This window comes from Euprymna scolopes, chromosome 30, assembly GCF_053919585.1.
Source record: "Euprymna scolopes isolate OS-2025 chromosome 30, ASM5391958v1, whole genome shotgun sequence".
NCBI classification, from domain to species: domain Eukaryota; kingdom Metazoa; phylum Mollusca; class Cephalopoda; order Sepiida; family Sepiolidae; genus Euprymna; species Euprymna scolopes.
The window spans coordinates 92,965,245-92,980,101 of NC_136511.1; the positions used below are offsets into that span (position 1 = coordinate 92,965,245).

The 14,857-nt window shown below is 34.7% G+C and overlaps 1 protein-coding gene across 4 annotated transcripts in view; it reads right to left on the reverse strand.

Annotated features, from left to right (window-relative positions):
- The window catches only part of LOC145254571 (uncharacterized), a 257,538-nt gene that overhangs the window by 22,837 nt on the left and 219,844 nt on the right, over positions 1–14,857 (reverse strand). For all 4 annotated transcript variants that reach the window (XM_080113179.1, XM_080113178.1, XM_080113177.1 and 1 more), the window contains exon 4: positions 938–1,168. In XM_080113179.1, coding sequence (XP_079969305.1) covers positions 938–1,168 — 231 coding nt within the window. The remainder of the gene's footprint in view (positions 1–937; positions 1,169–14,857) is intronic.

A 14,857-nucleotide genomic window follows, 5' to 3' on the forward strand; every position in this document is an offset into this window, starting at 1 on the left:
GATGTCTGTGTAGCCCCATTGATCTTCTCAGCTTGATGTCTTTGGCGATTAGGAACAAACTAACCACTTCTCAAAGAGAGAAGGGAAAGCCTGAGAAGGTGGACCTCCTAGAACTGCACAGAATCAGTATTTCATTGAAATCAGCAGAGAACAGGTTATTACATGAATGATCTTATCTTTGATTTGGGACTCAATGGCTAAAAAGCTACAGGCTGAGCTGCTATTTGGGGAAGGTGGGGGGAGATGATATTTGCTGAATTTATTTAGAAGAAGGCATACTACAGTAGAGTACCTGGGTCATAATTAATTAATGATAATTAATTAATGGCCGAATTTGTTGTGGTATAAATGATGTTGGTTGATTGTATTTAAATAGTTTTTGTTCAACAAGTAGATTTGACTACATGTGAAAAAAGAGGTGTACGTATGCATGTGTTTGAAAGGTCAAGGTTTGGGGGCAAAGCCTATATTTGTTTTTTAAAATGGGTGTAAAGCTTTGTAAACAAGAGTGGTCAAACCGAGACAATACTACTAATTTTGCTAAATTGAAAAATTGTAAAGTATTTTCCAATGTTCCTATTGATAACAGTGCCAAATAGGAAGATGGGTACAATAAATGCACTGGAAAAACAAAAGAAAAATTGTTGAGAAGTAAACAAAGGAGAATTGAAAAAGTGTAAAAAAGAATGAAAGATAACATGCATTCATCACACCATTACCAACGTAGATTTACTATTATTAGACTGTGTTGATGTGGAGGAGTTTATTATTAGGATGATCCATAGCTTCATAAATACTTATTCAGCTATTTCTGATATAAAACAGTTTTGTTTCACTTTTTTCAACTAACTTTCCTCTCATCTTCTTTGAGCCCTCTCATCTGAGTCATTTCAACAGATAGATAGCGTTAAAATAATTTTTAAGTAAATATATTTACAGTGAAGCAATTTTGATTTGATATATAGGCGACAGTACAGTGGAAAACCAGACTGTATGGCAGCGTATAACCACTTGTGATGGCCACTTGCAAATGTTTAATCCCATTTGGAAATTTTTCATCACATTCTTCTTGTATTCCAGTTCCAGCACGAGACAAAATTGAAGCAGAAACTTGTCCAGCAGAGTTCAATTTCATATTTGCTGGAGCAGAATTTACAACAATGTCAGCCTGAAAAAAAAGAATAGAAATGATTTGTTAAATTAGGATATTGCATTATTTAAAGAGAAAAACTTTAAAACAATAACAATGAAAAAATAGGTAAACAATCTGAAGAAGAGTTCTATCTGTCAGTTAGAAATGGATTGAATGAAAAATTATTGAAAAATGTATGCAGTTAACATGGGCACCATATTAAACTCATGTTGTCATTGGTAATATTTATTCATGTTATCTCTTCTCCTCTCAAGAAGTAATTGATTGAGGTAGAAAAATCTGCATTACAGAGAACCCATCAACATTTTGCTTCAACATATGCAACACAAGGTCACTTATTTCAAGCTTTTCACCATACAAACACAAATAGATATAAACACAACATACATGCATATAAACTAATGTTGGGATGATTAATCGGAATCAGAAATCAGAAAAATCGAAACTTTTGGGGAATTGGTATCAGAATTGAAAAAATTTGAGCCTCATTTCTGATTCCAAAACGATTTTGTGAAAAAAAATTTTCTAAAAAATGAAATAAACACATATTTATTTGTTATTAGTTTATTCATTTACAAAAAATAATGGCCAAAGACTACAAGTGAGGAATCTCAGGTCCAGATGTAGCATTGACTCTCCAGTTTAATTTATTTATCATTGCTGAACTATTTTAAACAAAGTAAACATTTTAAAGTTCACTTGCTTATTCCTTAATCACATTTATTTTCATACCTATTCACTAAACATCTATATGACGCCTTTCAGACACTTCACATTAAACGATTTAAACCGCTGGACAAGTTTTCTTTGACAATATTCTGAGCTTCTTGTTGTCTGATGAATATGTTGGCCCTATTTAAAAATATGGATGAAAATCTCCCAATGAATTTATCAAAATATTGGATGGAAAACAATTAAGAGTTTATCAAATGAAAAAAGACAGTATATCTACATTGAAAATTAAACCATCTTCTTAAAAAATGAGATTATGGGGATTTTTTTTTAATACACAACAATTACTTTTAGTATTTAGAGTGTGAGTTAGTTGCGCATATAATTTTACATAAAATATTTTCGATTTTGAGACATTTTAGCTGTTAATGCAGTTAATTAATTTTTTATTGCTAACCTTGTCTGGACCATAAAATCATATAATATTGATTAATTACTTTATTTTTCATATTACCAGGAGGTAGTAAAAACTAGACAAATCTTTTATGACTTTTAATAATAAATATTTCTACTAAAGGTTGATCAGGAACATTAATATGGTCAAGATTTGAAGCAAACAAAAATAGGTTACATGTCCTTAAAATGCTGTCAGATCCAAAAGAGGTGACGATTTTATGTATAATTTATATGGAAAACTGATTTTTGTACTTTTATTTTTATTTTATTTTTATTTATCACTAAGTTATTTATGCTTTTTACATGCAACTGCTTAAAAATGGGAAATAGCGTTTTTCTTTTTGGATGAATTAGCTATAATTGCAACAAAAAGTTAAAATTGCAAATTGATGAATAAAACAAAACAAAAAAACAAGCATTGATATTTTTTAAGAATGCCATACCAGAAAAAAATACCAGAAAAAAGTACCAGAAAAAAATACCAGAAAAAAATACCAGAAAAAAGTACCAGAAAGGAATAGCAATAAAATAAGAACAGTTTTGTCAATAAAAAAATACTGACAAACATTTATTTAGAATTATATAAAAAGTAAATATAAAAAAGATTCATTTAAGAATTTAGAGTGCAGAATCAGTTTTACATATAAATTTAACATAAAATAAGCAACTATTTTTGAGACATTCTATTGTATCAGAGCAGTCAACAAAAAAATGTATTCTTCTCTGTATTTTTTTGTGGGAGTAACTTCTTAAGGAATTATGTATGCTTTTACAACCTAGCACATCGGATTTAGGGATCACGGCATTACCCGGGTGTTTGGAGGTGTGTGTTTGAGCAAAAAAAAACAAAACAGTTGTAGTAGGCAGGCAGGCTCAAACCCATGACGTGAAGGTGGAAAAGAAAGTGGAGGTGTGTGTAAGGGTGTTGGTTGAGCAAAAAAAAATTTTTTAAAAAAGAAAATTGTGAGCACAAAAAAAAAAAAAAAATTAGGAGTAGTAAGCAGGCTGAAACCCATAATGCACCAGAGGAAAAAGAGGTGAAAAAAAACCCCAGTTTTATCGGTGTGCCCACTGCAATTGTGACATCACAGGTGGTCGAAATAATATTTTTTATGCAACGTCGTTGATTCAATCGACCCCTCCTTGTAAAAAAAGTGTCCAGTTGAAGGTGAAGGAATTGATGTGTTTAGCCCATTTTTCAAGATTTGTCGTCTGAAGGATTGAGCTTCAAAAGGATACTGATCTCGTGAAAATCCGTCGCCTCTGTCGAAAGTTTTAGGCAGATATATAAACATACATACATTTAAACAAACAGGTGAGATTTATATCATAGACTAGCGGGGATACCCAGCATTGCCCGTGTGTTTGTAGGTGTATGTGTTGGGGGAGGGGGTAAATGAAAACAAATATGATAAAATAAAATAAAAAGTTTTGGAAGGCATGTAGGATCAAACCAGAAGCCTTGAGGCAAAGGTGGAAAATAAAGTGTGAAAAAAACCTGACATGTTACCCACTCGGCCAACAAAGGAGAGTAACAGAAAAACATTTGAATTTATTTAAGGATTGAAACTGAATTGACAGGTGCGTGAATTTAATGAGGATTATAGATCTCATAGGATTAGTGAATCTCTCAACAAAGGCTTCCTTTCTAGGGCAATTGCTCTTGACATATCAAAGGCCTTTAATAAGGTATGGCATAAGGGCCTACTTCACAAGATTTCCAGCTACAGTATAACTGGAAATGTTTTCTCAATTATTAAATCATTTCTCTCTGATAGGCTCATAAGAGTAGTGGTTGATGGGCAGAAATCAGAGGCCTACAGTATTAATGCTGGAGCACCTCAGGGGTCCATCCTGGGCCTAACTCTGTTCTGGATCTACATCAATGATCTCCCAAAACACATACTTAAATCATTTGTTGACATCTATGCTGATGACACGACATGTGAGGATGTCCTTTTCTCTTCCCTGCAACCTCTCTCCCACAGAAGAGACATTGCGAGTCTGTCTTTATCATTATTTCCATAGCAAGTCCTCCTCTGAGCTCCAATCTCTGGTCCCTCCTCGCCAATCTTTCATGATAAACACCCGTCTAGCTGAAACCACTGTCAGTAATTTTCCCCACTCTTTATCTATGCCTAAATCAAAACGTAGATCCCATGAGCAAAGCTTCTTTCTTAGAAGTGCACACCTGTGGAACTCTCTTCTGTTTGCCTGTTTCCCACCTGATTACAACTTGGATGTCTTCAAGTCCAACATAAACAAATTCTTGATGAACCGTCTCCTTAAGTAAGACACTTTATCAAATCTCCAATACTAACGATTGCTACGATACTATCCCATTGATTACACAATAGCCCTTATCTCTGAATCACTTTCGGGCCTTGATAAGTGGTGACCTTCATGTAAAAGAAAAAAAGAAAAAAAAGAAATCCTGCAGTTAACTTTTACTGAGAGGCAGTTTTTTGGGGGTTTGTTTACCCAACTTTAGCTAGTTTTATTTCCCCAAGATGTTGGGGGAGGGGGGAAAACCAGCTCCCCATAAAAAGGGGATTGTCCAAATTGAATAGTAATTGTCTGATATAAGGAGTTTGTTTCCTTCGCATTGATCAAAGCTTTATTGCTTTCTGAACGTTCCCGGCACGAGGGCCAGGAAAGTGCCTTTGCTTCAGATTAGTTTTGCTTTTATATGAAAAAGCCGAACACACATGAGGGGAACTGAAATAGCAAGAATTTTGTAAAAGTCGATGTAAATAAATCTAGACAAAACACACGGTCGCAAATCGTAGATATTACAATCTCCACGGTATATAAAAAGTTCTAAAATGTAGTAACCCCACAGAGACCCCCCCCCCCAAAAAAAAACCTTTGCTGGACATACAAAAAATGTTGTGCACACACATTTTGCCTTTTACTAGTGGAGGTGCCCGGCGTTGCTCGGGTGTTTGTAGGTGTGTGTGTGTTGGGGGGGGGGGCTTTGTAAGTAAAACAAATACTGTATACCCTTTAAATAAGGTTTTTATTAGCACAAAAGAATGATACACTGGGTCCGACGTTAACACTATAAAGTAACATGGCGCACACTACTGGAGTAGTATACAGAGCTAGCGATTCGTCAGGGAGAGTGCTATTGGGAAGTTTCGTATCCATACGAAACACAATACAACATTCTCCCCTCCATCAAATTAGAAAGTTCCTGCCGTGAATGGAAAGTTCATTCAAGTATTAGTGTATGAAGGTGGATTGATCACAACTAATGCAAGGAATGTAGTTTAATAGTTCAGGTTCGCAATGTTAAAACTCACTAATTCAGCTAGCACAAGGAGTGCAATTTAATAGTTCTGATGCGCAAAATAAATTTAATCAAGATTCACTAAACTCTAGAATCACAAATTCAACTTATCTAGTGGTCTTCTACTACGTTCTGACCATCATAAAACAGGTGGTTCTACTGGTGGGGGTGAATTTTCCTCTTGCTGATCTGCTGGTGTATCATTCCAGTTTTCCAAGTCATGTGGGTGATCGGTGAATTGGAAGTCTTTCAACGGGGCCAAGTCACGTGTAGATACAGTCATCTGCCTACCCTCGTTAGATCGAACAAAGGCATAATGGGGGTTAGCATCTAGAAGTTCAACCTAATCAACTAGGGGTTCATATTTAGTTAACTGGTTGTGTCTCTGCATTAAAACAAAACCAGATTCGGTCATCCAAGATGGTACCGCTGTCCCGGACACTGATCTTCTTGGGTGTTTAAACAGGCGCTGATGAGGTGTCTCATTTGTGGCTGTGAATATTAAAGACTGAATGGAATGGAGGCAGTCTGCTAAAATCTCTTCTCAGTGTTCAGTCGTCAAATCTTTGTCTTCCAATGCTAATGAAATAGTTTTCCACACTGTTCCATTCATTCGCTCCACTTGACCATTCCCCTGTGGGTGATATGGAGTGCTGTAACTGGTGGAGATCCCTTTGCCGTGCATATAATTCTTGTACTCAGAACTCTTGAAAACAGCTGTTATCTGAATGAACTTGGCTGAGCATGCCAAATATAGAAAACAGGTGGGAGCAAGATTGCAGTACACTTTGGGTACTTGTGTCTTTACAAGGGTATACAAATGGGAAGTGGCTGTATTCATCAACTAATACCAACATATACTTATTTGGGGTAGATGAAGGTAGGGGTCCTTTAAAATCGAGGTTCAACCTCTCAAAAGGTTGAGTTAATTTGATTAAATGCCCATCAACAGGGCAGAAAAATCTTGGTTTGCACTTGTTGCAAACAATACAGTCCTTTGTCATCTGTCGAATATCCTCAAGAGAGTAAGGGAGGTTTCTACTTATGGAGACCATCATCCTTGTAATCCCAGGATGGCACAAGGATCGATGCAAATTGAGGAGGTTGTTGCTACAATTCACAGTAGCGCAAGGAGCATGTATCAATGCATCAGCTACAAGATTATTCTCACCAAATAATGTCAAAATTGAAGCATGAAAGTTCCAATCTCCAACGGAGTAATTTATCGTTTTTTATTCAACTATGGCGATTTTGGTCGTAAACAAATTTTACTGATTTCTGATCAGTAATAAGTTTGACGTGCTTCCCCAAGAGGTAATGGCGCCTATATCTAACTGCTTCTATAATGGCAGCCACTTCCTTTTCAACAGCTGGATGGTTTAGTTCAGAGCCGTGTAGAGTTTGTGAGAAAAAACCAACTGGTCTACCATTTTGGTTGAGGACTCCAGAAAGAACACAATCAGAGGCATCAGTCTTCAACTCAAGGGGAGCATTCTCATCGATAGTTTTTATTACAGCTGATTCAATATCTAGCTTTAGACTGTCAAATGCATTTCGAGCTTCCTGATTAAGGAGAAATAAATTGGTCTTAATAAGAGGCTGAATCTTATCAGAATACTTATGGATCCACTTCGAATAATACAAGAAAAAAAACAGGGGGGGGGGGGGTTAAATAATAAAAAAAAAAATGTTTTGGTAGGTGAGTATGAGAATCGAACCCGTACCCTTGAGTTGGAAATTAATGTGTGAAAAAAAAAACGGGTGACGTTAACCATTAGGCCACCGCGACATACAACATACACAGGTTTGAATTTATTTATTTAACTATAAAAACAGGCGTGCGCAATAAAAGTTAACTCTGCTGCTTCCATTTGACCTAATTAAGAAGGTCAAATAGAAGTCACGCAGTTGTTTACCCAAAATTGACTGTTTTTTCCCCCCAACAGATGTTGGGGAGAGGGAAACCAGCTCCCAATTGTCCAGATTGAATAACAATTGTCTGATGTACAACATTGATCAAAGCTGATTGCTTCTGGACATTTCCCGGCGCAATGCCGAGGACGTGTTAACTTGAATTAGTTTCGCTTTTTATGCGAAAAAGCCTCATCAACACGCGAGAAGCCAAAACAGCAATAATTTTGTAAAAGTCGACGTAAATAAATCTAGATGCGACACGCTTTTCCAAATTGTACATATTATTATTTAGGACCCATATAAACAGTTGTAAGCGATCGTAACGACCTCGGAACCGTGTGCGAGAAAAGCCTTTTGAAGACATACACAAAATGGTCACACACATTTTGCCTTTTAACTATATAGATAGAAGATGTTTATGTTTCATTAACACCCCCACCCCCTCCAAACACTCGGGCACCGCCGGGTAGCACCCCCCCCCCCCGCTAAGCAGGGTTTTTTAACGTTCGTTTTTCTTAGGTTTTCATTAACATCCCCAACCCCTGCCCGACCACACACATATAGACTAGCGGTGGGGGGATGGGGGGTACCTGAGTGTTTGGAGGTGTGTGTGGTCAGGCGGGGGTGGTGTGTGTTAATGAAAACCTAAGAATAAGCGAAGTAAAAAAAGAAAACAGAAAAACGAACGTTAAAACTTAAGCGGGTGGGGGGGGTACCCAGGCGGTGGGGGGTAATCAAAACATCGAAGAAGAAAAAACACAAAAAAACTAACGTAAGGCAAATGAACGATGTTAAATGTAAAAATCAAAAAAACAAAAATGAAAACAGAAAAACGAACGTTAAAACTGCTTTAAAAAATCTGAAAAATAAATACCAAAATAAAAACATGTGAAATATGACTTAAACAAGCCTGTTTCGATATTAAAATTTTAAAAATCGGTGAGTACCCGGGTGTTTTTGGGTGTGTGTGGTCGGTTGGGGGTGGGGGGGTGTTAGAAGAATAAGTGAAGTAAAAAAAAAACAGAAAAACGAACGTTACGTGAAAAATAGCTTAAATAACACTGCTTCAATATTAAAATTTAAAAAATCGAAAAAAAAAAAATCTCACACGACGATTCGAACCCAAAACGTTTAGATAATGACCCAACGCTCTAACCAACTGACCTAACATGACACCCATGAAACTGTGTCAGTTCTTCAAATATTTGAACTAAATCAGGTTATGACGTCGTCTGACGCATGCATAGAACTGATCTTGTCATGAGAGGACGGTTTTTGCTGAGCCCCCTCCTCCCTGTAGAAAATTGTTGATTTCAGGGTGAAAAAATTCACGTTTTTGGCCAATTTTTTGATATTTGTCGGGCGAAGAATGGGTCTTTTATAGGAGACCAAGTTTGTGAATTTTTATTCAGTCTGTCGAAAGTTTTTAGCAGACACACAAACATACACACATACATACCTACATTTCCACTTTTATATATATATAGACTAGCGAGGGGTACCCGGCGTTGCCCGGATGTTTGGAGGTGGGGGGGGGGTAAAAAAACAGTAAGTATGAGGATCGAACCCGAACCCTTGAGGCAAAGTTGTAAATTAAAGTGTGAAAAAAAAAACATGCGACGTTAACCATTGCCTCATAATTCTATGATATATTACTAATTTCGACATTGTTGAAGATTTAACCCGCATAATCGATCTCGTCTTACTAAAATAAAAACTTTCAGACAATATCTGGGCTGTTTATTTCATTATAAACACACCAATCAAATAACTTACATTTAATAACTTTTCATAATTCTTGGATATGATACTAATTTCGACAATGGTTTTTCATGATTTAACCCACATAATCCCCTTTCCTCTAGCTAAAATAATAACTTTGAGACATTGTCTCTGGTGAATTCTAGGATATGTTACTTATTTCGACAATCATGTTTCATGAGTTACTCAACATTATCGCCCACCTCTTACTAAAATAATACATTTGAGAAATTGTCTGGGCTGTCTATTTAATTACAAACATACTAATATAATTATTCACATGTCATCATTTTTCATAATTCTTGGATATTTTACTAATTTCGATAATCATTTTTCTTGATTTAACACTAATTATAACCCCGTTCTTACTAAAATTATAACTTTAATGCATTATCTTGGCTTTCTATTTTATTAAGAACACACCAAACAAATAACTCAAATTTACTCATTTTTAATAATTCTTGGATATGTTACTAATTTTTACGATCATTTTTTATCATGTAAACCACTTAATTAACCCCCTCTTACTAAAATAATAACTTTAAGACTATATATGGGCTGTTTATTTCATAATAAACACATATAGCTTACATTTAATCACTTTTCATATTTCTTGGATATGTTGCTAATTTCGACAATCATTTTTTTCATGATTTAACCCACATAATACCCTTCCTCTTACTAAAATAATAACTTTGAGACATTGTCTAGCTGGGTTTTTTTTTTCATTACTAAAATACTAACTTTCAGACAATATCTGGGCTGTTTATTTCATTACAAACACACCAATCAAATAACTCACAGTTCATCATTTTTCATAATTCTTGAATATGTTACTTATTTGGACAATAATTTTTCATGATTTTACGATATAATCGCCCAATCTTCCTATATAGAGTATTTTGCTATCACAAATATCCACCTATCTTATCCGATCCCAGGTATTCTCCTAGGAAACATTCCACACATGTCATCCAATCCCAGGCCACTTGCATATTATAGTAATGATTGCATATTATTCTAATGGTATTCGACAACGTGTTATATATTCGTTATCATCTAGGTTATCCTTGAGGGGGACCAAATTGAGCTTTCGTTACATTTGAATATGTTATATAGAGTTCTTCATTTAGGGGCACTTTTTACGTTTGGGTGTATACACTATATAACATCAAAGATTCCGTGTGATTGTCTCTAATATAAATGGTTGTGTGTTTGATTATCATAAAGGGAATCGTGTGTGTGACATGTAATTTCTGAACCTACCTCTGCTTCTTCAAAACGAACAATCTGGAAATTTCTCATCCTGGAGGGAGACTTGATACCTGTTTGACGAAGATTTATCACTCCAAGACGATGAATGTTTTTTATAGATTTTATTTCACTTTCCCCAGAGGTCCTGCAGCAGGTGTAAAGTGAAATCTGCTTGTGTGGTTCTTCTTCACACACGTCAGCGTTGTCTCCCCCCCTCCCCAGTTAAGAGGGGGAGACCACGGAAAAACGTCCGTCTTCTTCAAAGCTCAAATCAAATCTCACAGATCTAGCCAACCACGTCACACATACGTAATTTGGTCAGCTGACCTTTGGTTCTGGTAAACGTGTCTACCTCCACGTTTACTCACCTCTCTCTCTCTCTCTCTCTCTCTCTCTCTCTCTCTATTCTCTTATAGAGACACAGAGAGAGAAAATAGAAAGAGTAAGAAAGCCAGAGAGGGGGGGGAGAGATGCTCGTTAACAAACCAAGCTACATCCAAGGGAGATCACTTGCATATTATAACAATGATTTTATATTATTTTAATGGTATTTGACAATGAAGCTACACCAAAGGGAGGTCACTTATATAATATAACAATGATTGTATATTAATCTACGGGTATTCGACAATGAAGCTACACCCAAGGGAGGTCACTTACATATTATAACAACAATTGTATATTAATCTAATGGAATTCGACAATGAAGCTAAACCCAAGGGAGGTCACTCGCATATTATGACAATAATTGTATATTTTTCTAATCGTTTTTCATGATTTAACCCACATAATCCCCTCTCCTCTTGCTAAAATAAAAACTTTGAGACATTGATACTGGTTATTTCATAATAAACACACCAATCAAATAACTCACATTCTATCATTTTTCATAATTCTTGCATATGTTACTAATTTCGACAATCATTTTCGATGATTTAACATGCATAATCGCCCCTCTCTTACTAAAATAACAACCATGCAACATTGTCTAGGGTGTCTATTTCGTTACAAATATGCACATCAATAACTAACATTTCATAATTTTTCATAATTCTTGGATATGTTACTAATTTCGACAATCATGTTTCATGAGTTAACCCACATAATCCCCTCACCTCTTACTAAATTAATACATTTGAGACATTGTCTGTGCTGGTAATTTCATTACAAACACACCAATCACATAACTCACATTTCATACTTTTTCACTTTTCTTGGATATGTTACTAATTTCTACAATCATTTTTAATGATGTAACCCACATAATCGACCCCTTCTTAATAAAATATTAACTTTAAGACTATATCTGGGATGCTCATTTCATTATAAAACCCCAATCAAATAACTTACATTTAATCACTTTTCATAATTCTTGGATATGTTACTAATTTCGACAATCGTTTTCCATAATTTAGCCCACATAATATCTTTTCCTTTGCTAAAATAATTATTTGTGACATTGTCTGGCTTGTTATTTCATTATAAATACACCAACAAATAACTTGCATTTCATCATTTTTCATAATTCTTGGATATGTTACTAATCTGGACAATAATTTTTCATGATTTTATGACATAATTACACTATCTTCCTATATGGGGTATTCTGTTAGCACAAATGTCCACCCATCTGATCCGATCTCAGGAATTCTTCTAGGAAACATCCCACCCATGTCATCCAATCCCAGGCAACGTCGGGTATTTTGCTAGTACATATATCCACCTTTCTTATACAATACCTGGCAACGCTGGGTATTATGCTAGTACAAATATCCAGCTATGAAGCCATATCCTAGAGCGTTCACTGGCATAATATTACATTGATTGCATACTAATCCAATGGTATTCGACAATGAGGCTACATCCAAGGAGGTCACTTGCATATTATAACAATGATTGTATATTAATCTAATTGTATTCGAAAATTAAACTATAGCCAAGTGAGGCAACTTGCGTAATCTAATGGTAGTCGACAATGAAGTTACACCAAAGGGAGGTCACTCGCATGTTATAACAATGATTGTATATTAATCTAATGGTATTAGACAATGGAGCTACATCCAAGGGAGGTAACTTGCATACTATAACAATGATTGTATATGATTCTAATCGTATTCGACAACAAAGCTACATTAAAGGGACGTCACTTGCATATTATAACAATGATTGTATATTATTCTAATGGAATCTGACAGTGAAGCAACATACAAGGGAGGTCACTTGCATATTATAATAATGATTTTATATAAATGTAATGGCATTCGAGAATGAAGTTAAATCCAAGGGAAGTCACTTACATATTATGACAATGAATGTACATTAATCTAATGGTATTCGAGAATGAAGCTACATCTACGGGAGGTCACTTGCATATTATGACAATAATTGTATATTAATATAATTGAATTCTAGAATTAATTTTTGTTCCGTCGGTCGAAAGTTTTTAGTAGACACACAAACATACATACACACATACATACATACATTTTCGCTTTTATATATATAGACTAGCGGGGCTACCCGGCGTTGCTTGGGACCGTATAAACAATGAAAAAATTGAATTTGGTTTTGTAATATATTTATTATTTTTATGAGAGAGGAATTTTATATGTTTATGTATCATTTACTATTTCGAGCAAAATAATATTTTACCTACATAAGACAGGTATTACACATATGAAATAATTGTATCTTACCTAGGGTAGGTAATTTACAGCATGTATATGCAAGGACAGGTAATATGCAACATATTTATCTCATCAAATCCCAAGCGATGCCAGGTATTTTGCTAATATATATTCTTACCTATTTCATTTAATCCCGGGCAACGCTGGGTGTTTTGCTAGTATATATCTCAATCAATCTCATGAAATCCTGGGCGACACAAGGTATTCTGTTAGTATATATTTTAATCAATCTAATTCAATCCAAGGCAGCGCCAAGTATTCTGCTAGTATATATCTGCATCTATCTCATTACATCCCAGCTGACCATGTATTCTGCTTGCATACATTTGCATGTATCTCATTGAATCCAGGGTTACTCCTGGTAATCTGTAAGTATATATGTTGACGTATCTTGTTGAATCCCATAATTCTTGGATTGTTACACATTTCGACAATTTAACCCACATTATCGCTCATCTGTCTAAAATAATAACTTTAAGACATTGTCTTGGCTGGTTTTTCATTACAAACACATCATCCAAATAACTCACATTTAATCATTTTTCATAATTTTTGGATATGTTACTAATTACAACAACCATGTCACATGATTTAACTTACATTATCGCCTCTACTCTTACTAAAATAAAAACATTGATACATAGGCTATGGTATGTTACTAATTTCTGCTATCATTTTTCATGAGTAAATCCACATTATCGCCCCCTTCTATCACTAAAATAATAACTTTTAGACATTGTATGGCTGGTTATTTCATTACAAACCCACCAACAAAGTAACTCACATTATATCATTTTTCATAATTCTTGGATATGTTACTAATTTCGACGATTATTTTTAATGAAGTAACCCAAATAATCGCCACCTCTTGCTAAAATAATAACTTTCATAAATTGTCTGGTATATCTACTTCATTATGAATATACCAATCAGATAACTCACATTTCATAATTTTGGGATATGTTGCTAATTTCAACCGTCATTTTTTCTGAGTTCAATCACATAATCCCTCTCCTCTTACTAAAGTAATACCTTTGAGACATTTCTCAGCTGTTTATTTCATTACAAACCCATCAATCAAATAACTCACATTTCATCATTTTTCATAATTATTGGATATGTTATGAATTTCGACAATCAAATTTAATGAGTGCGCACATATAATCGCCCAATTCTTATTAAAATCATAAATTTGCTACATTGACTGGGCTGTTTATTTCATTATATATCATCAATATCATCAAATAACTGAAACTTCATTTTTCATAATTCTCGGATATGTTACTAATTTCGACAATAATTTTCTGGCTAGTTATTTTATTACAAACACACTAATCAAATAACTCACATTTCATCATTTTTCATAATTCCTGGATATGTTACGAATTTCAACAGTCATTTTTCATGATTAACCCCACATAATTTACCCCGTCCTTCTAAAGAAATAACTCTGAGGCTTTTTCTCGGCTGTTTATTTCATTATAAAAACAGAAATAAAATAACTTACATTTCATAATTTTTCATAATTCTTGGATATGTTACTTATTTCGACAATCATGTTTCATGAGTTACCCAACATTATCGCCCACCTCTTACATTTGAGAAATTGTCTGGGCTGTCTATTTAATTACAAGCATACTAATAAAATTACTCACATGTCATCATTTT